The sequence below is a fragment of the Maylandia zebra genome, linkage group LG1 (assembly GCF_041146795.1).
Source record: "Maylandia zebra isolate NMK-2024a linkage group LG1, Mzebra_GT3a, whole genome shotgun sequence".
Lineage (NCBI taxonomy): Eukaryota > Metazoa > Chordata > Actinopteri > Cichliformes > Cichlidae > Maylandia > Maylandia zebra.
The window spans coordinates 15,046,042-15,060,890 of record NC_135167.1 but is presented as its reverse complement, the minus strand read 5'-3'; the positions used below and the strand labels follow the sequence as shown (position 1 = coordinate 15,060,890).

General features: G+C 39.4%; 1 protein-coding gene across 3 annotated transcripts; it reads right to left on the bottom strand.

Annotated features, from left to right (window-relative positions):
* Nucleotides 1-1,048: 1,048 nt before the first annotated feature.
* eva1ab (eva-1 homolog A, regulator of programmed cell death b) lies at nucleotides 1,049-12,314 on the bottom strand. 3 transcript variants are annotated; one of them, XM_076881971.1, is made up of 6 exons: nucleotides 11,716-12,314; nucleotides 5,880-5,941; nucleotides 4,793-4,982; nucleotides 4,045-4,133; nucleotides 3,573-3,929; nucleotides 1,049-2,644 (listed from the first exon to the last, which is right to left on the bottom strand). In XM_076881971.1, the coding sequence occupies exons 3-5, from the start codon at nucleotides 4,893-4,895 to the stop codon at nucleotides 3,603-3,605; spliced, it is 519 nt and encodes a 172-aa protein (XP_076738086.1). In that variant the 5' UTR covers nucleotides 4,896-4,982; nucleotides 5,880-5,941; nucleotides 11,716-12,314; the 3' UTR covers nucleotides 1,049-2,644; nucleotides 3,573-3,602. The 3 variants fall into 3 exon arrangements, with proteins under 3 accessions (XP_076738086.1, XP_004539556.1, XP_076738084.1); XM_004539499.4 differs by lacking the exon at nucleotides 4,045-4,133 and having other exon boundaries at nucleotides 11,716-12,306; XM_076881969.1 differs by lacking the exons at nucleotides 4,045-4,133; nucleotides 5,880-5,941 and having other exon boundaries at nucleotides 11,716-12,306.
* Nucleotides 12,315-14,849: the final 2,535 nt, after the last annotated feature.

Sequence of the window (14,849 nt, the reverse complement as noted above, 5' to 3'; positions counted from 1 at the left end):
AGATGGCAGTAGAGACAGCGTCACAGTAAATAATAGAGTACACTGCTTGCACTGGTTTTTGTCCATTAAATGATCACGTTTTTGTGCAACTAAGTGTGTGGGTACCTGCAGTGGCGATATCAAGGTCAAAACCTTTCTATAGGTGATTCTGTCATGCTTTATGCCCTACATTCAGAGCTTTTCTTCTTTGTCAAACCACTTCCCTGTCCACCACAACCCTTGGCTTACACTCAAAGCCGAGGGTTGTGGTGTTTGGGCTTTGGTGTTCATTCAAATAATTACTTGAATGAACATAAAAAAAATCATGGAAAGGATTTCCACATGATTAAATTGCTTTATTTTACCATCATGCAATGCTGTTATTCCAACTTAATGTACTTGAGTTGGACCAACTTAATCGATTAATGTTGAATAAACTTATTTGCTGCAGTCAAGTCCAGAATAGAAAGCCATTTATTAAAGTGTAACTCTGTTCCATGATTATTTTAGGTTCATTTAAAGAGTTATTTTTTGGAGTGTTCAACAAAATATAGTCTGGTCAACATAAAACTTGTCATGGACATCTTTTGCCCTCCAATTTAATGGATTTATAAAATTCATATGGTTTTATAACTAGTAGTATAATAGTAGGTGGGCTGGAGCCTATCCCAGCTGTCAGAGGGCGAGAGCCAGGATACACCCTGGACAAGTCTATCACAAGTAACACCGTATGGCCTCTTGCACTCACATATGGGTAATTTAGAATCACCAACCACCCTTGCTAGATCGTATCATCTCAACAATAATAAATTTAACTAAAATTAATTTCATGCACTGTAGGAACATAAAAAATTTTTGTTCAAATTATTTTGTTCAAATTACAATTAGACTCTTTCCAGTCGTTAAAGGTGACTGTACACACCATTTCCCCGGACCACATGCCCTCGTTATGTTATTCTTATTGGCACGATTCAACAGTGTACATTCAAACTGTAACCCTCACCATCATGGATTCTGCCAACAAACTTAGTAGAGGTGTGTACCACGGACCCAAAACAGACCAAAAAAACCACTGAAATTAAAGTTTATTCACTTTTTCAACTCTTCAACACAGATTTAAATGGAGCATGAGCTGCTAATACATTGTGTGATATGCAGAAAGACCTGCAGCTGATTAGCTGCCATCCTAAGCCATTTCTGTCATAATTATTAGTACACAGTCATTAGGAGATTCAGAATTCTAGCAATATAAGCACCAGTATATCTCCATCTGTGCATCGAGTTATTATGCTGCTCTGTAGAGTGGAAGTTTTACATCTATCTCACCACATTTACACTTTTTCCCTTCTGTTGCCTTTAATTTTACAGTTTCCAGAACTCACAGTGGGATTATAGCAGGTTCACAAACAAATAAGAGTAGATGAGAAAAGTGCAAAAACTCTAAAATGTGGACCATATCTTGATACCAGTGTTTAAGACAGTAGTTCTCAGACTGTGGGTAGATGCCACTTGTGGGGCATTGAGTTACTGCATTAAAACGAAAAAAGGTATCATGGGGACCCTATAAAAAGGCTCTAAAGCAATACAATGAAAATCATGTGACTATAGTTACATGGATGACAATCACCCAATGTTAGTGGAGTAGGATTAAGTGGGGCGTGCCAGAAAAGGTTTGAGAACCACTGATTGAAAATTAATCCAAATGTTATGCAAATGTTTTTGCTTTTATTTGGCCTTAAAACAAAGTACTAAAGAGAATAGTATTGACAATAATTAAACAATAAGTTATTGTTTAAAATCTTTCATTAGATTCTGTTTAAATTCAGTCATCATTAAATTAAGTTGACAGAATAAATAAAAAACATTCCCATTAGTAAATTGGTAATCTAATGCACCGATAGAAAAGTGGCTGTTAAAAAGCTGATACTTTCCAGTACAGATGGTTGGATTGTGATCAGTTTAACAAGCCAAGATCCTTGCTTTGGTGACCCCGTGTGAATAAGAAAGCAGCTAAAAGCTTGCTTAATCTCATCATTTCATTTCAGACTGTACACTCACACACAGCTGTAGCCTCTGTTATGCCCCCTGTTTGCTATACTTCTCAAAGCACTTGTTAATAATAGAAAAGTTAGAAAATCCCAGCGACTTTATGGCAGCAGCTACATATCGCAGATTCTCTGAAATATCTGCTACGGCTGGCAGCAGTGGTGGTCATCTGTGCTCTTTGTGTCTCTACCAGTTGATGTTTCGGGGCATTCTTCTTCCAAAAATGTCATTGCTGTCTCTTGTTGGATGACTGAACTATCGCAGCTCATATGTTTTCATTAATTTACACAGTAGAGGGACTTCTCCAGGCATTTCTGTCAGTGACAGTTTCACAAGAGTCACATTGGCACAATACATCAGTCCAGTAAGCTGATGGCTATTCATGTCATATAGTATTTATTCACCTATATAGCTATTAGATCCGTTTCCATCCATCAGCTGTATGTTTGTTTCCTTCTTTTTTCAGTCTGTATCTCAGTCTGCGCATCTCTCTGTTTACTGTTGTTTCAATAATATCTGTTAAGACTTTGAGTGACTGTACTGATGTCTGGTTGTCCGTTCATCCAGATCTCTCGGAGGATCCTCTCCCGCTCTTCTAGCCTCTGGGCCCGGTCCAGCTCTGATGACACACATACACAGAATAAGTTTTATGGACACTGTCCATTCATGTTACTGTCAGATTTATTATTTATTTATTATTCTATTTGAAGATAGGAGCATGTGTGTGTGATTATGTCTGGCTGCCGTGCTCATAGAGACATAACCAGAGCATCACACCAACACAGTGTGAGATTTCAGCAGTCTTATTCTAATTAATTCATTGCTGTGGACACTGTGCAACATGGGTGAACAAACAGTATATAAAAGATGGCTTCCAGGTCTGAAAGGGGAAACCAGACGTGCTTTAAACTTGCATTCTAATCCAGCAGGGGTGACCTTTGGTTGCAAAAGAAGGCTGTTGGTATTGAAGTCTATGAGAAAATGAGTCTTTTGTAGACTTTGGTAAACACTTTCCAGATGAGTGTTATGTCTGGGTTTCTGTTAGCTAGTTTGTGGACTATGTTATTGGGCTTCTAATCCACCAATAAGTTATAAACACCGAGTCTGCCTTTATGTGTCTACGTCCTATAGAAGCTTGTTTTCACCAATAAAATGAATAAATAAATCAAATTGCCATGCAGCTAGCTGAGAAAAATTTAGGAGTGCATGCCTGTCTGATGTTTGTGTTGCAGTAAAATGATGCATAATGAATCATAAATACAGAGGAGCATGTGTTAAAAGAAGCACAACACAATAACTTTATGTTAAGTCTGCTATTTGAGTAAATGTACTTTCAAAACTGCTTTTTATTAAAACATTTCACTGGACTACGATTCATATCTAAAGGATCGGATCATCTGAATCACAGCAATACTATGATGTCATATGATGTGTGGGGTATCAAATTAGGAGACCTTATTTTAAAGGAAACAGCTTGCTGGATGTGTGAATGATGTCTTAGTGTGTGGATGGTGACATTGGTGTGCGTCAGTGTCTGCCACAGATACCCTCAGCCGATGTGAACATGGTGGCGTGCATTAGGGATCTCTCAAAGCGTCTGCGTCTCCGGGCTGATGGATCAGTTGTGTCATCCCAGTCCTCAGACTCACTTTCCCCAGTGGGCCCAGTCTCTCCAGAGGGGACGACGGCAGTATTGTCTGGGTTACTGTCTGCGGGCTGATGGTGGTGACAGCTGTGATGCCGACGATGTTGGAGTCTGTTCCTTGGGCGATGGGGAAGATTGTTAGTGTTGCCATAGTGGCAGTCTGCTCGACAGTGTATTTGGAAGACGATGGCGCACAGTGTGACAAGAAGGCCAACGCACACGCCGCCAAGAAACACAAGCGCTGTCCTCTCGGGCTGGTCTGTAAGAGAGGCAGGATAAATTAACAAATAAATTAACTGCTGTTTCATCCTTCTCTCAGTCCCTCCCTGCACAGTCTTTAGTCTTTATGTACTACGTTTTCAGACATCCCTCACCTGTCTGTTGTCTTTACACTGTTTCCACCTTCTGACCTCCACACATCTGTCTTTGAGCCAGTGGGCCAACGTCGCCGATCCCTTTTCAGCTTTCAATGCCAGAAAAATGTTTGACATGTTTGTATCTGCTTTGTGTTTTCTAGATCAAATTAATTTTAGTGCATGGGCCCTAAAGCCCCTAGTTTGGTCTCTAGAAGATCAGACCAGTGAAACCTTTTCCTTCTTTTATATAGTGTAAAAATGCATGTATGTTCCCATGTAAAAAGAAAAAAGAAATCAATAATAGGTCTTGCTTTTTTCAAAATGAGTCAGTCTACTGTTATTACAAAGAAATATTACTGCCGTAAATCAAAGAACCATCTTGGTTCAGTGTAATGTAACAGAGCAGCAGTAATATTTTTGTCAGTTAGAAAGCTGTGAAACATGTGGCTCAGATTAAACTAACAATGCAGACAAACACTCTCATGAACTAATCCTTTCTTCATGATTTGATACACAATCCATCCTATGTGGGAAAATACAGTCAAAGTGTGATAAATGATTCCTTTTTTTCTGCAGTTTTCACATGTTCTGAAGGCAGATGTCAAACTTTTAACAGACCTGTTCTTGCTCTTTGTTTCATACCCCTAGTAGGTTTATGTGCTAATATTATGTGCTAAGTTAAAGAAATTAGCACATAATATTTGCTCATCACATCAATCCCACATAAAAGCTTCTTTTTTCTTTCTTTCAATTGGACCTACTGTACCTGCAATGAAGGTGTAAGCAGCCAGTATGTTGCTAAGCAATGCCATCTCCTGGGACACCACCTTCACTTCCATATTTGGGCTTCCTGTTGTTGGAGCGCTCATGTTGTGGTTACTATTTTTCCTGCAGAAGTCAGTTCAGCACCTCATGATAAGGAGGATTTTCCCTGAATTCTTAAACCTGTAAATACCCTAAAACATAAGAATGAGAAACAAATTAGAAAATGAATAGCGTAAGTAACTTCAATGAGTCATGTACTAAAGCTAAACTACATTCATGTGAAAAAGTTTGTTTTCTCAGGACTGCATGCAATCCTCAGAAGAAGAAAAAACAAGTATACCCTCACTACAGGAATTAAGAGGGAAAGTAGCAAATAGGTGTTGCTAATCAAATGCACATGATTGATCGTCAGAAAATGTGAGCACCGCTATAGTTTTGCCAGTTTGCTGGTTGAGAGCATTTAAATGAGTGCTAACACAATGCAACGATCTTCCCAAGTGTGGAGGTCCCAGCAAATTCACCGAAGGCCATGCAATGCTCAGTGAAACTGCAAAAAAAAGAGTTACAGCTCATACTTTGCTGGCCTCAGTTAACATGATATTACATTTTGTGACAATACAGTTAGAAAATGACTAAGCAAGGCAGCAGGGCTTAGGTTTGCCCCACCTGAACAAACCTCAAAACAAACAATGTTGTTTGGACAGAAGAGACCAAAGTTGGAGATGATGTACAATAGCATGCTTGGTGAAAACCAAACATGCATGTCAGGGCAAACAACGCATGTGTCAAGCACGGTGGTGGAGGAGTGATAATTAGCCCTAAATCCTGGCCACAAATGGATCATGAAATAGAACAATGGTACCAAGCAGAGCAGCAAATCTACCACGTTTCACACGTTCATGTGAGCCAGTTGTCCGCATTAAAGTGAGTACAGGGGAAGGGTGGAAAATAAAGGTACCCCTGGTAACCCCTTTTCAGTTTATCAACAATCAAAACTGTGGCTTTATGGAGACAAGTCAAAGTGGTTAAACTGTCATTTAACAAATTAAAGTTAATCACAGAGGACTTTGAAAACACTGATGCCTTACCCATCAATCTGTACCTCCCTCCCAGTTTTCACCATCATTGTCAACATGCCTGAGCTGTTTTCCTGCAGCGTTTAAAAGAAGAAAAAAAACAATAATTAGGCATCCATACCTCAGATAATATTTTGTTTTTGGCACAAAAAACACGCATGTATTCACACATTCTTTTGTGCACTTAAGTCAGTTTTGCAATATCTGTGCAGCACACAGACATGAACACACACGATTTAGTGCAGAGCTCATTCACTTGAGAGAGGGTGTTTGGAAGTAAAGGAAAGCCAGCGTGGAGATTTTCAAAACCAAGTATTTTTTACACAAAACAGTTCATAGACGTGGACATTGTTTTAAACGTGAAGATTGAACATCAAGGATTTGATTCAGAATAATTTCTTACTTTGTCGACCACTAGGTGGCAACAAACAGCTGCGAGTGTTGCTGAAAGCTCAGGAGTTCAAGGCTTCCCATTAAGACTTTGCGAACCTGGCAACAGACTCAAGCACACATGCTGCCGTGCACCAGCTTATAACTGACAAAGCAACTTTAGTGCTGAAAAGCGCTCATTTCAAATGTGCTAAAGTTGCAATGCAGATGTGTGGAAAGAAAATAAAAGCATAAGAAGGTTGCAGTAATGTCTCAGGACTTAAACAGCTTGGCTGTAGCTCTGCATAGATGGATGTTTGGCTTTGAGCACACTGAATTGTAACTTAAATCACGTTAACTTTCAGCTTTAATGCTGTGCCTTTTAAAGCCTAAAAGAAGCACAGCCTAGAATCAAGCTCATGTTTTTGGCTTGCAGACAGTGCTATTCGTGCTTTTAGATTGTTTTAGTGTATCAGCCTGAACTACATCCTCCAGCTAAAATCTTTGCTGCTACCTAATATTGCAGCTCAGCCGAAGGGGACATTGTTAATGTTTAGTTCCTGTCATGCTGTCATGAGCATGAGTCTCTTCGCACAGACAGATGCGCTTCTTTTTACAGAGAAAATGATTTCTACATGAAAGGGCTTACAACAACGTTTGTTTTTGAGTAACCGATTTCTGGGAAGTTTATTTTCCCCCACATGTATTTTTTGTTTGCTTTGAAGAACAGTTCAGCCGGATGCATAGAATTACAGGCCAGAGCAAAAATAAATGTAGTGGTGGTGAATTGTTCCTTTAAATTGTCTACATTTACTCTACGGTTTATTACCGTCTCTTGTCAGTGAGCTGAAAACATGAAAGTGGTTTTTAACATGCGCACATTTGGCGCTGACCTGGAAATGTGCTTGTTTCAGAGAGACAGTCCATCAAGTCCGGGCTTCAGAGAATGTCATAAATTACCCACACTAACAAGAAGTGTAAGGGGGGTTTTATTTTTATTTTTATCTAGGCCACAGAATAGAGTGTATTATATACGGCCTTTGGTCTGGACATAAAGATCCAAACTTAGACTATCCGGGGCATTTCTTTAAGCTCAAGCATAAAGAGTATGACATGATGGTTGGTGTCATATACAGTAAGTGATGATTATTAAACACTGAAATGAGTAGCTAAATCTCAGGGGGAGAAATTATTAAGTTACAATAAAGCAATATTAATAGTAATTAATAGTAAGAAGAAATACAACAATAACTCTTTAGAATAACCAGCTTAAATTACAAATCATTGTGTTTGAACTAGTTTAGTTCTGTATTTAAATTTCATAGCCCCTGTGTTATCAGTGTTACTGAACTCAAAGCTCGAGTGGCTTTTGGTGTCATTTGGACAAAATAAAAAATTTGAATAAGCTTTCAGAATATTGTAATTCAAGTCTGAAATGGTCTGGACGTTTCTAAAATACTTTGCACAGTCTCGCCTGTTACAAAAGACTCACAGGTCTTTTCATATCAGAACAGATTATTTATGTTTCAGTGTTGGAAATAAGATGCAGTGGGTTAAACAGAAGACCTTCAGAGCACAGTTTATATCTTGCGTGAAGCCAAAAATCAGCTCTGACATGTTCCTAGCACATATGGAGGACACATATGGAGGACGTGCATTGCTTAAAGCGTAGAAGTATGACTGCACGAGTGGGCTGTCTATTCCAGCAGTGTTTTTCTTTTCTTTTTTTTTCTGTATTTCTGCAGACTGCAGTTTTAATGGTTCACATGATTCTTATAATGTGTATGATGGAGTTTGAATGACTTTACTTGTACAGCACCAAGAATAAACCTGTCCCCATCAGCTAGGCCATCTAATAAAAGCTCCCTCTTCCTAAAGATAATCCTAGAGTGTAAGAAAACTGAATTTATACATTAACACCCGCAGCCCTGCAGACATTTACAGTCTTGTTAGAGATAAATGAAAACTTGTGTCCTAAGATACTCTTATTCTCTGTAGCTGCAAAAAAATGATGACGATAATGATTAAGCAAAATTTCCAGAAATGACATATCAAATCTGAACAATGCTTAATGCTTACACAGAAAATGTGCAAAGCACCTCAGAAAGACTTTTCTTTTCTAGCATCTTCTTCAAATAAAATCTCGCTGTAAATAAACTTTATTTAATTTCATAAATGTGATTTCCCCACAGATTTAATACACGTTGTGTGTTCTCCATCAGATTACTTCACGAAGACTCTTTTCTTAATGCCAAACAACAGTAAAGATATCAGCCTATGAAAAGGCAGCGTTTATAAAAATGAACAATGACACTTTTAAACATGTAAATCTGAACTGTGTAGAAATACAAAGATGCCAAATACAGAATGTTGTGCTCTTGAGCTGCACAGCTGTAAAGACACGGCATTGAAATTTAAACTTGAACAGATGAAAAATGGATGAAGCTCTGAGAGAAGATCAAACTGGCCTAATTTCTCTGGATGTTTTCAGCTGTAAAAACGCTGAAGCGCAGTGCTCTTGACCTGTCGGGAGAAACTAAGAGGACACTAGAGAACAAATCTGCATTTTATCTGTCACGTTTCTGGAAATATGGGCCAAGCGAGAGTCATTTTTGTCCCCTCCTTACTTACTGTTAGGCATAAAAAACACACACCTCGCGCTTTTAATTATGTTAGAAAACAAACTGAAGAGTCGAAAAGCAACTTGTCATCACGGGACACACAGAAGCAAAGAATAAAAAAACAAAAAAGGCAAATCGCATTTCATTAAAGTGCAACATAACACGAGCAAACATAACACAACCTCCAAGCCCTTCTAAAGTCACTGACTGTCAGGGTCATTTTGTGATGTTGTGTGTAAATGCTGCAGGACGTGACTGCCCTTCTCTCGCCCACTCCCCTGCTTACTCTTTCTTTCTGTCTTTAAATATGACAGTATAGCTTCCTGTATGTTACAAAAAAAAAAAAATAGCATTATACCATCATTAATAATTTATAGTTATGGGTATTAATCACACCTTTTAAAAAAATGTAACACCTATCTACCTTCACAAACAAGCCGCGGGACAAAAAGCAGATGTTCATCAGTATTAGAGTTGAGTGGTGAATGAAAAGTCATGCAATAAATTCCTATCAGCCAGCTGATCGCCACAGTTATGTAATGACATTAGTATGAGACGGTTGGCCTGCTGCCAGCTCATTACAGTCAGTCACACTCTGTTCAGCAGTCTAGAAATAATAAGCTGTTTACTCTGATGACTCAACTACATGCGAAAGGCTTTTTCTCACTCTGTACTTCACAGTCGGTCGATCGCACTGCAAAACTAAGATTTGCGATGCTCTTCTTTGCTTTCTTCCTTAAAAGCACTTTTTTTCTGATTGTTTGTCCAATAAATATGAAGCCCGTAGGGAACCCGAAGTCCTGCAGAACCATTGGATCAGTGCTCTTGTGTGCATGTGAATGTGAAGTCGTACAAAGGCGTGGCAGTCCTTTGGGCACTGTTCACAGATTTAGGCAGTGGCCGGTCTTTCAGTCAGGCTTTTTGCACTTGTGCGTGCCATCTTTCGTCTTTTCATCCCACTGAAGCAGATGTTTTTCTTTGAAGCTCTCCTGACCCAACTACATTTCAAGCATTTCAAGTGACCATGTCAATATTGGCGGCTTTATGAGCATGTTTGTAGCTAATATGTCTTTGTGGTGATGGTGTGGCCGCCCTGGTGAGTGTTTCTTCAAGGTTCACAGAGGAGGTATTTGGGGATTCAGCCATCTTCTGTATGGTGCACATGATCAGAGAAAGCCTAGTTTCTGGAGGAGTGTTGCTTAGGGCAAAACATCTCTGGTGGGAACTTTTTCTTTCCAAGAAATGCAGAATACTCAATGAACGCAGTGCACGTACAAGGCATGAAATTCCTTCTGCTGATGTGGAAGTGTTCATGTGAGGTTCATGTGCTCACCACACTTTTTGTTTACCTTGCAAGGTCTTTTTTCATACTTATTGAATTGTATGCTGATATGTTAGAGACATTCAACATTTCAGCCCTGGATATTTATCTTTTTGATGCTGATCGTTAGAATAAAGTGCCTACATGACCCCCACAGCATGCAGTGCAAGAGATAGGACACCAGTCCATCAGTTATTGGAGGCAGTTTTTGGCAATCGTGGGACACAGCTGGGACACAGCTCCCTCCTCCCAGACAGAGGAGTTAGTGGAGTTAGCCAAGGACTGGGCATCTGGCACACAAGAGCAATGGTTGGCCATCACTGCTTTTTAAACAGTACATGCTTGAGTTCTTGATCTCCTTTTAGATTACTGGATGTCCATGATGCTTTCACTGCTTTGACTGGGTTTCAGCTTTATCCCCTCAAATAGGTCGACTTTAACCTATTTGATGCCCACATCTGCTCCCACTGTATTCGGGAGCAGAGCTCAGGCATTACCTACAAGGGCGGCTCTAATCGCTGTGTTGTGCCGACAAGAAATTTAAAACACATATTTAAACTTTAACTGAACCATTTTTTATTTTCCTAAACATTTGAACATTTTTGCCCAAAGTATTGGATAACAGAGGTGAAGCCGACAGAATAAAGTGTGCTTTTCTTCAGGTATTTTGTTGGGCAGTTATTCCCAGCTTTGTTCGGTGACGATGCTTCAGTTTGTAAGAATAGGTGTGGCAATCAATGGCTACCTATGGCTCAGTCATTTACTCTATGGGGATGCAAAGTTTCAGTGATCACATCTCTGTGTGTCACTGCAGTCCATACATGTGATACCTTTCCCAGATATTATCCAGAGTCCACAGGGTTATATTTTAAATCTTTTTAGTCCCATCACTGCAATGAAAGCAATAAAGGCATATATCAAGCTCCTTATATATTAATTTTTTTCGAGTGAAGTCTCCTAGACTCCAGCCCGAGGTGTAAAACATGTTGCGCCTTTGTTTTCATACACACTGATGCTCTTCTCTCTTTTCTTTTTTTGCATGTCTGGCCAAATTCTTATGTGGCACAATAGCTCTTTGTTTTCCTCCATGTGGTTGAGAAAACTATATAGTTCCTCCGACCCGTGGTGTAGTCCACCACGACACTAACAGAACATACAAAAGCTCTTCCTGCACAGGCTCAATCCTCCACATCATGCTCATCACACTTTAAGCATATTTCTTCCCCCGTGTGTGTGACTGCTGATACTAATCTAACGTGACACTGGCCTTTCCCTCTGCTGCTGCACCGGAGCGAGAGTGTGCACGCAGATTTAGAAAAAAAAACAAAAACGGAAACAAGACAGAAAATTAAAGAAAAGAAAAAAATTACTTGGCGGCACAAAGAGTAATTATATGGAGGGAAAAGTAATCGAGCAGTGAGAAAGACAGATTTGAGACTTCCTACAAAATCATAATAATTATAAGCAGATATAAAAACCAGCAGTGGTGTCACCATGAGCAGTTATCAGCACATGTAAATAAAATGTTTGTACTTACATGTTAATAATGTGAAGAGCCCATCTGCTCTCCTGTCCTCTCATTCCTCCTTTCCTCTTTACTCTGGTCTTCTCTTTTCTCCTCCTCTCGGTACTCCTCTACTCTGTGCTCGACTCTCTCCTCCCCTTTTTTCTCCTCTCCTATTATCTCCACTCTTCTCTTTGCCTTTCTCTCAAAGAATACCAAAAGAAGACTAACAGTACAATTATAAGTATAAATCTCCTCTGCCCTCCCACAGTTGTCAGACAGGCCCAAAAGCCTCCGTCTCCTCTTCTCTTTCTTATGTAGATACAAATTAAAAATGTCAGTCATTCTCCTTTCATGCCCTCAGTTCTTCTTTCTTTAATGCCGTAGCAGCAGGAGGAGAAGGTACACTGCTCCGACTGTTTTCCAGAGTGCAGCTTTCCTTTATTCCGTTTTAGTTTTCTTTTTAGAGCGAGACATAGGTCAGCTCCTCGGGGCAGAAATGTGACATGAGAGACCCCGACAGGTCTGCCGAATCTCTCTCCTCTCTCTCCCTTTCCCAAACGTCTGCATGCCCTCCTCTCTGACTCTGCTGCTTTTTCCTCTTTCGCTCAACAACGCACACACAGCAGGACACATGTGCAGTTATAAATGAAGACTCGCTGCCTCTCCTCATTTGCTCTTGGTCTGTTTTTCATGTGGAGCGCTCAGCAGGAGGGAGGAGAGAGAAACACTGAGGAGAGGAGAAGAAGAGGGACAGTGGGGCAGGAAACCAAGCAGAATACAATATTTCATGTGCAGTGTTGAAAAAAAAGTGCTATAATTTAGACGCATCACATGAAATTTCAGAAAATCACATCACGCCTGCACCCTGTAAAGCTAAGCTTTTTTTAAATGTGTAAATATATATATATATATATATATATATATATATATATATATATATATATATATATATATATATATATATATATATATATATATATATATATTTGTATATATAGTCACTAATCAGTAAAAGAGGCATGAGATAAAATTCAAAACTGAGCAGCACAGTGTTTCACATGCGCAGAGATGACAGTGAGTGGCTGTGACAGATGAGGATTTCAGTCACCTGTGAAGTCACCTTCTCACTGCATGGGCACACTTTGGATATTATTATTATTATTATTATTATTATCATTATTTATTTATACTGCAGTCGGACCATGTGCCCTTACAGTAATACTTATAGCTGATATTTTAGCACCAAATCAACACTTTTATAAAAGATCAAAAACAACTTTATATCAGATTAACACTGATGAAAATTTCATTAGCTACCCCATCAGCTTGGCAGGTTATTTTTGTGCTGATGTTACGCAAGGGGAAAAGTTTGAAAAACCCTCGAGGGCTGTGGTTGGGGAGGGTGACTGAGTTAAACAAGGTACTAAGCACTCAACAGGTATGTAGGGAAATAAAAACATGCAGTGGTATCGTTGGTAAACCTTTGCTCTTAGTTAAAGTTACTGTTACTGCTATTAGTCATGTTAACTCTGGACAAAGATGCTGGCTTTTCACTTCTTCAGAAAGGTGCCAGACTTCCTAACGTGCAGCAAAACAATTCTGAGTGTAAACAATAAAACTCAAACTTGTTCAGGCAGCCAGCTGTAGTGCGCTGCTGCACACTCATATGACACTCATCTCACTGCAACACTAGTCTTACACACCCATTAAATCACTGAGGTATATTTAAGCTGTCAGTATTTTGCTCATTCTTTTGCTGCGTGTCTGTGCAGACATGGTTTAAGCCTTTCACCCAGACAGGCTCTCCAAGATGTGTACTTTAACCTGAACCATGACCTCCTCATCCTAAACCTCATGCTACATAGTTTTATTGCCTAAAATCGACCAGAGAAACCTGAAAAGGTCCAGAAGTCAAACTTCTACCACTGCCTGCAAAAGGTCAGAAGGTCATGACTATATCATTGATAAATAACAGGCAGTTGATGCTTACAGATAATGACATCATCACTAAAAGCCAATCCAGTGGTCTTGTGAACCCCCACCTAATGCTGACCATATACCGTATATAAAAGATATGTGAGTGGAGCTACACCTTGGTTCTTTTTAAAAGCCAGCAGGGGGCGAATTGAAAGTCTACTCTTTGTAAATTATGGTCTCAGCTGGAGACCAAAAGCAGGATGTGACAGGTCAGATATGCAGACATGAAAAAGAGCCCAGAAGTTTTAGAGTATTTCTCACAACTAGTTTAATTAATACACATGTGTCTGTGGGAAAACAGGTGCTTCCACAGGGAAGTCTTAAAGTACTGTCATGTTGTTGTTTGGATCCTTGTTTTCTGTTTTATTTCTGTTCTTCTTTTAATATTATTTAGAAGTATTCTCCCCAGTGTTTCTGTCATCCATCCCCTCGCACTATTAAATACATGTTTTCTTTTGTTTATGAGGTGTTGATAACAACCAATTAACAGTTTGCTTTTCATTCAAATTATCTGCATGTGCTGCATTTAGGAATTCTGTGTTTTTCGGTTTTCGTTAGGTGAACCACACCCTTGTGACATTTGGTTTCAAAAAACTAAAGCGGATACCACAAAAAAGTTTAAGTCTTCACAAACAGGACTTTGCAAAACACTGGGTGATCCTTTTTATACTTTTATATGCAGTCTGTGATGCTGTTAATAAGCTAATATTTCATGGTGGAAATATCAGAATTGCTCCTGTTGTATTTTGATCCCTGGGCCTGAATATTGGTCAAAATAAGATAAAAACGGAAGAAATGTTAATGCATCAGCAAAACCTGTTACAAATCTGAAGATCAACCCAGTGCTGCAATATACAATCCAACAGTCCAAAATGCTGTTGATCCCCTGGAATCCACAAAAGTTTGACGTGAAAAAGTTTCATGGCATTTCGGTCTGAAGCGAAGATATGGAACGCCTGGTAGCACCTACATGGCTACAAGTAACTGACAACTAAAATTCATTTTATTTGGTCTGTTTGTCTCTTCATGTTTGTTTTACATCATCAGGAGCTGCATGAATAAATGATGTGCATGCACAGAATGCATGCCTACAGCTTTTCTCCATACATAAGCTGGTTTTCATAAAGAAAGAGTGTGCACTGAGGGTGAGTGTGTCTACCTCAGGCCTACTACTGACCATGCATAAC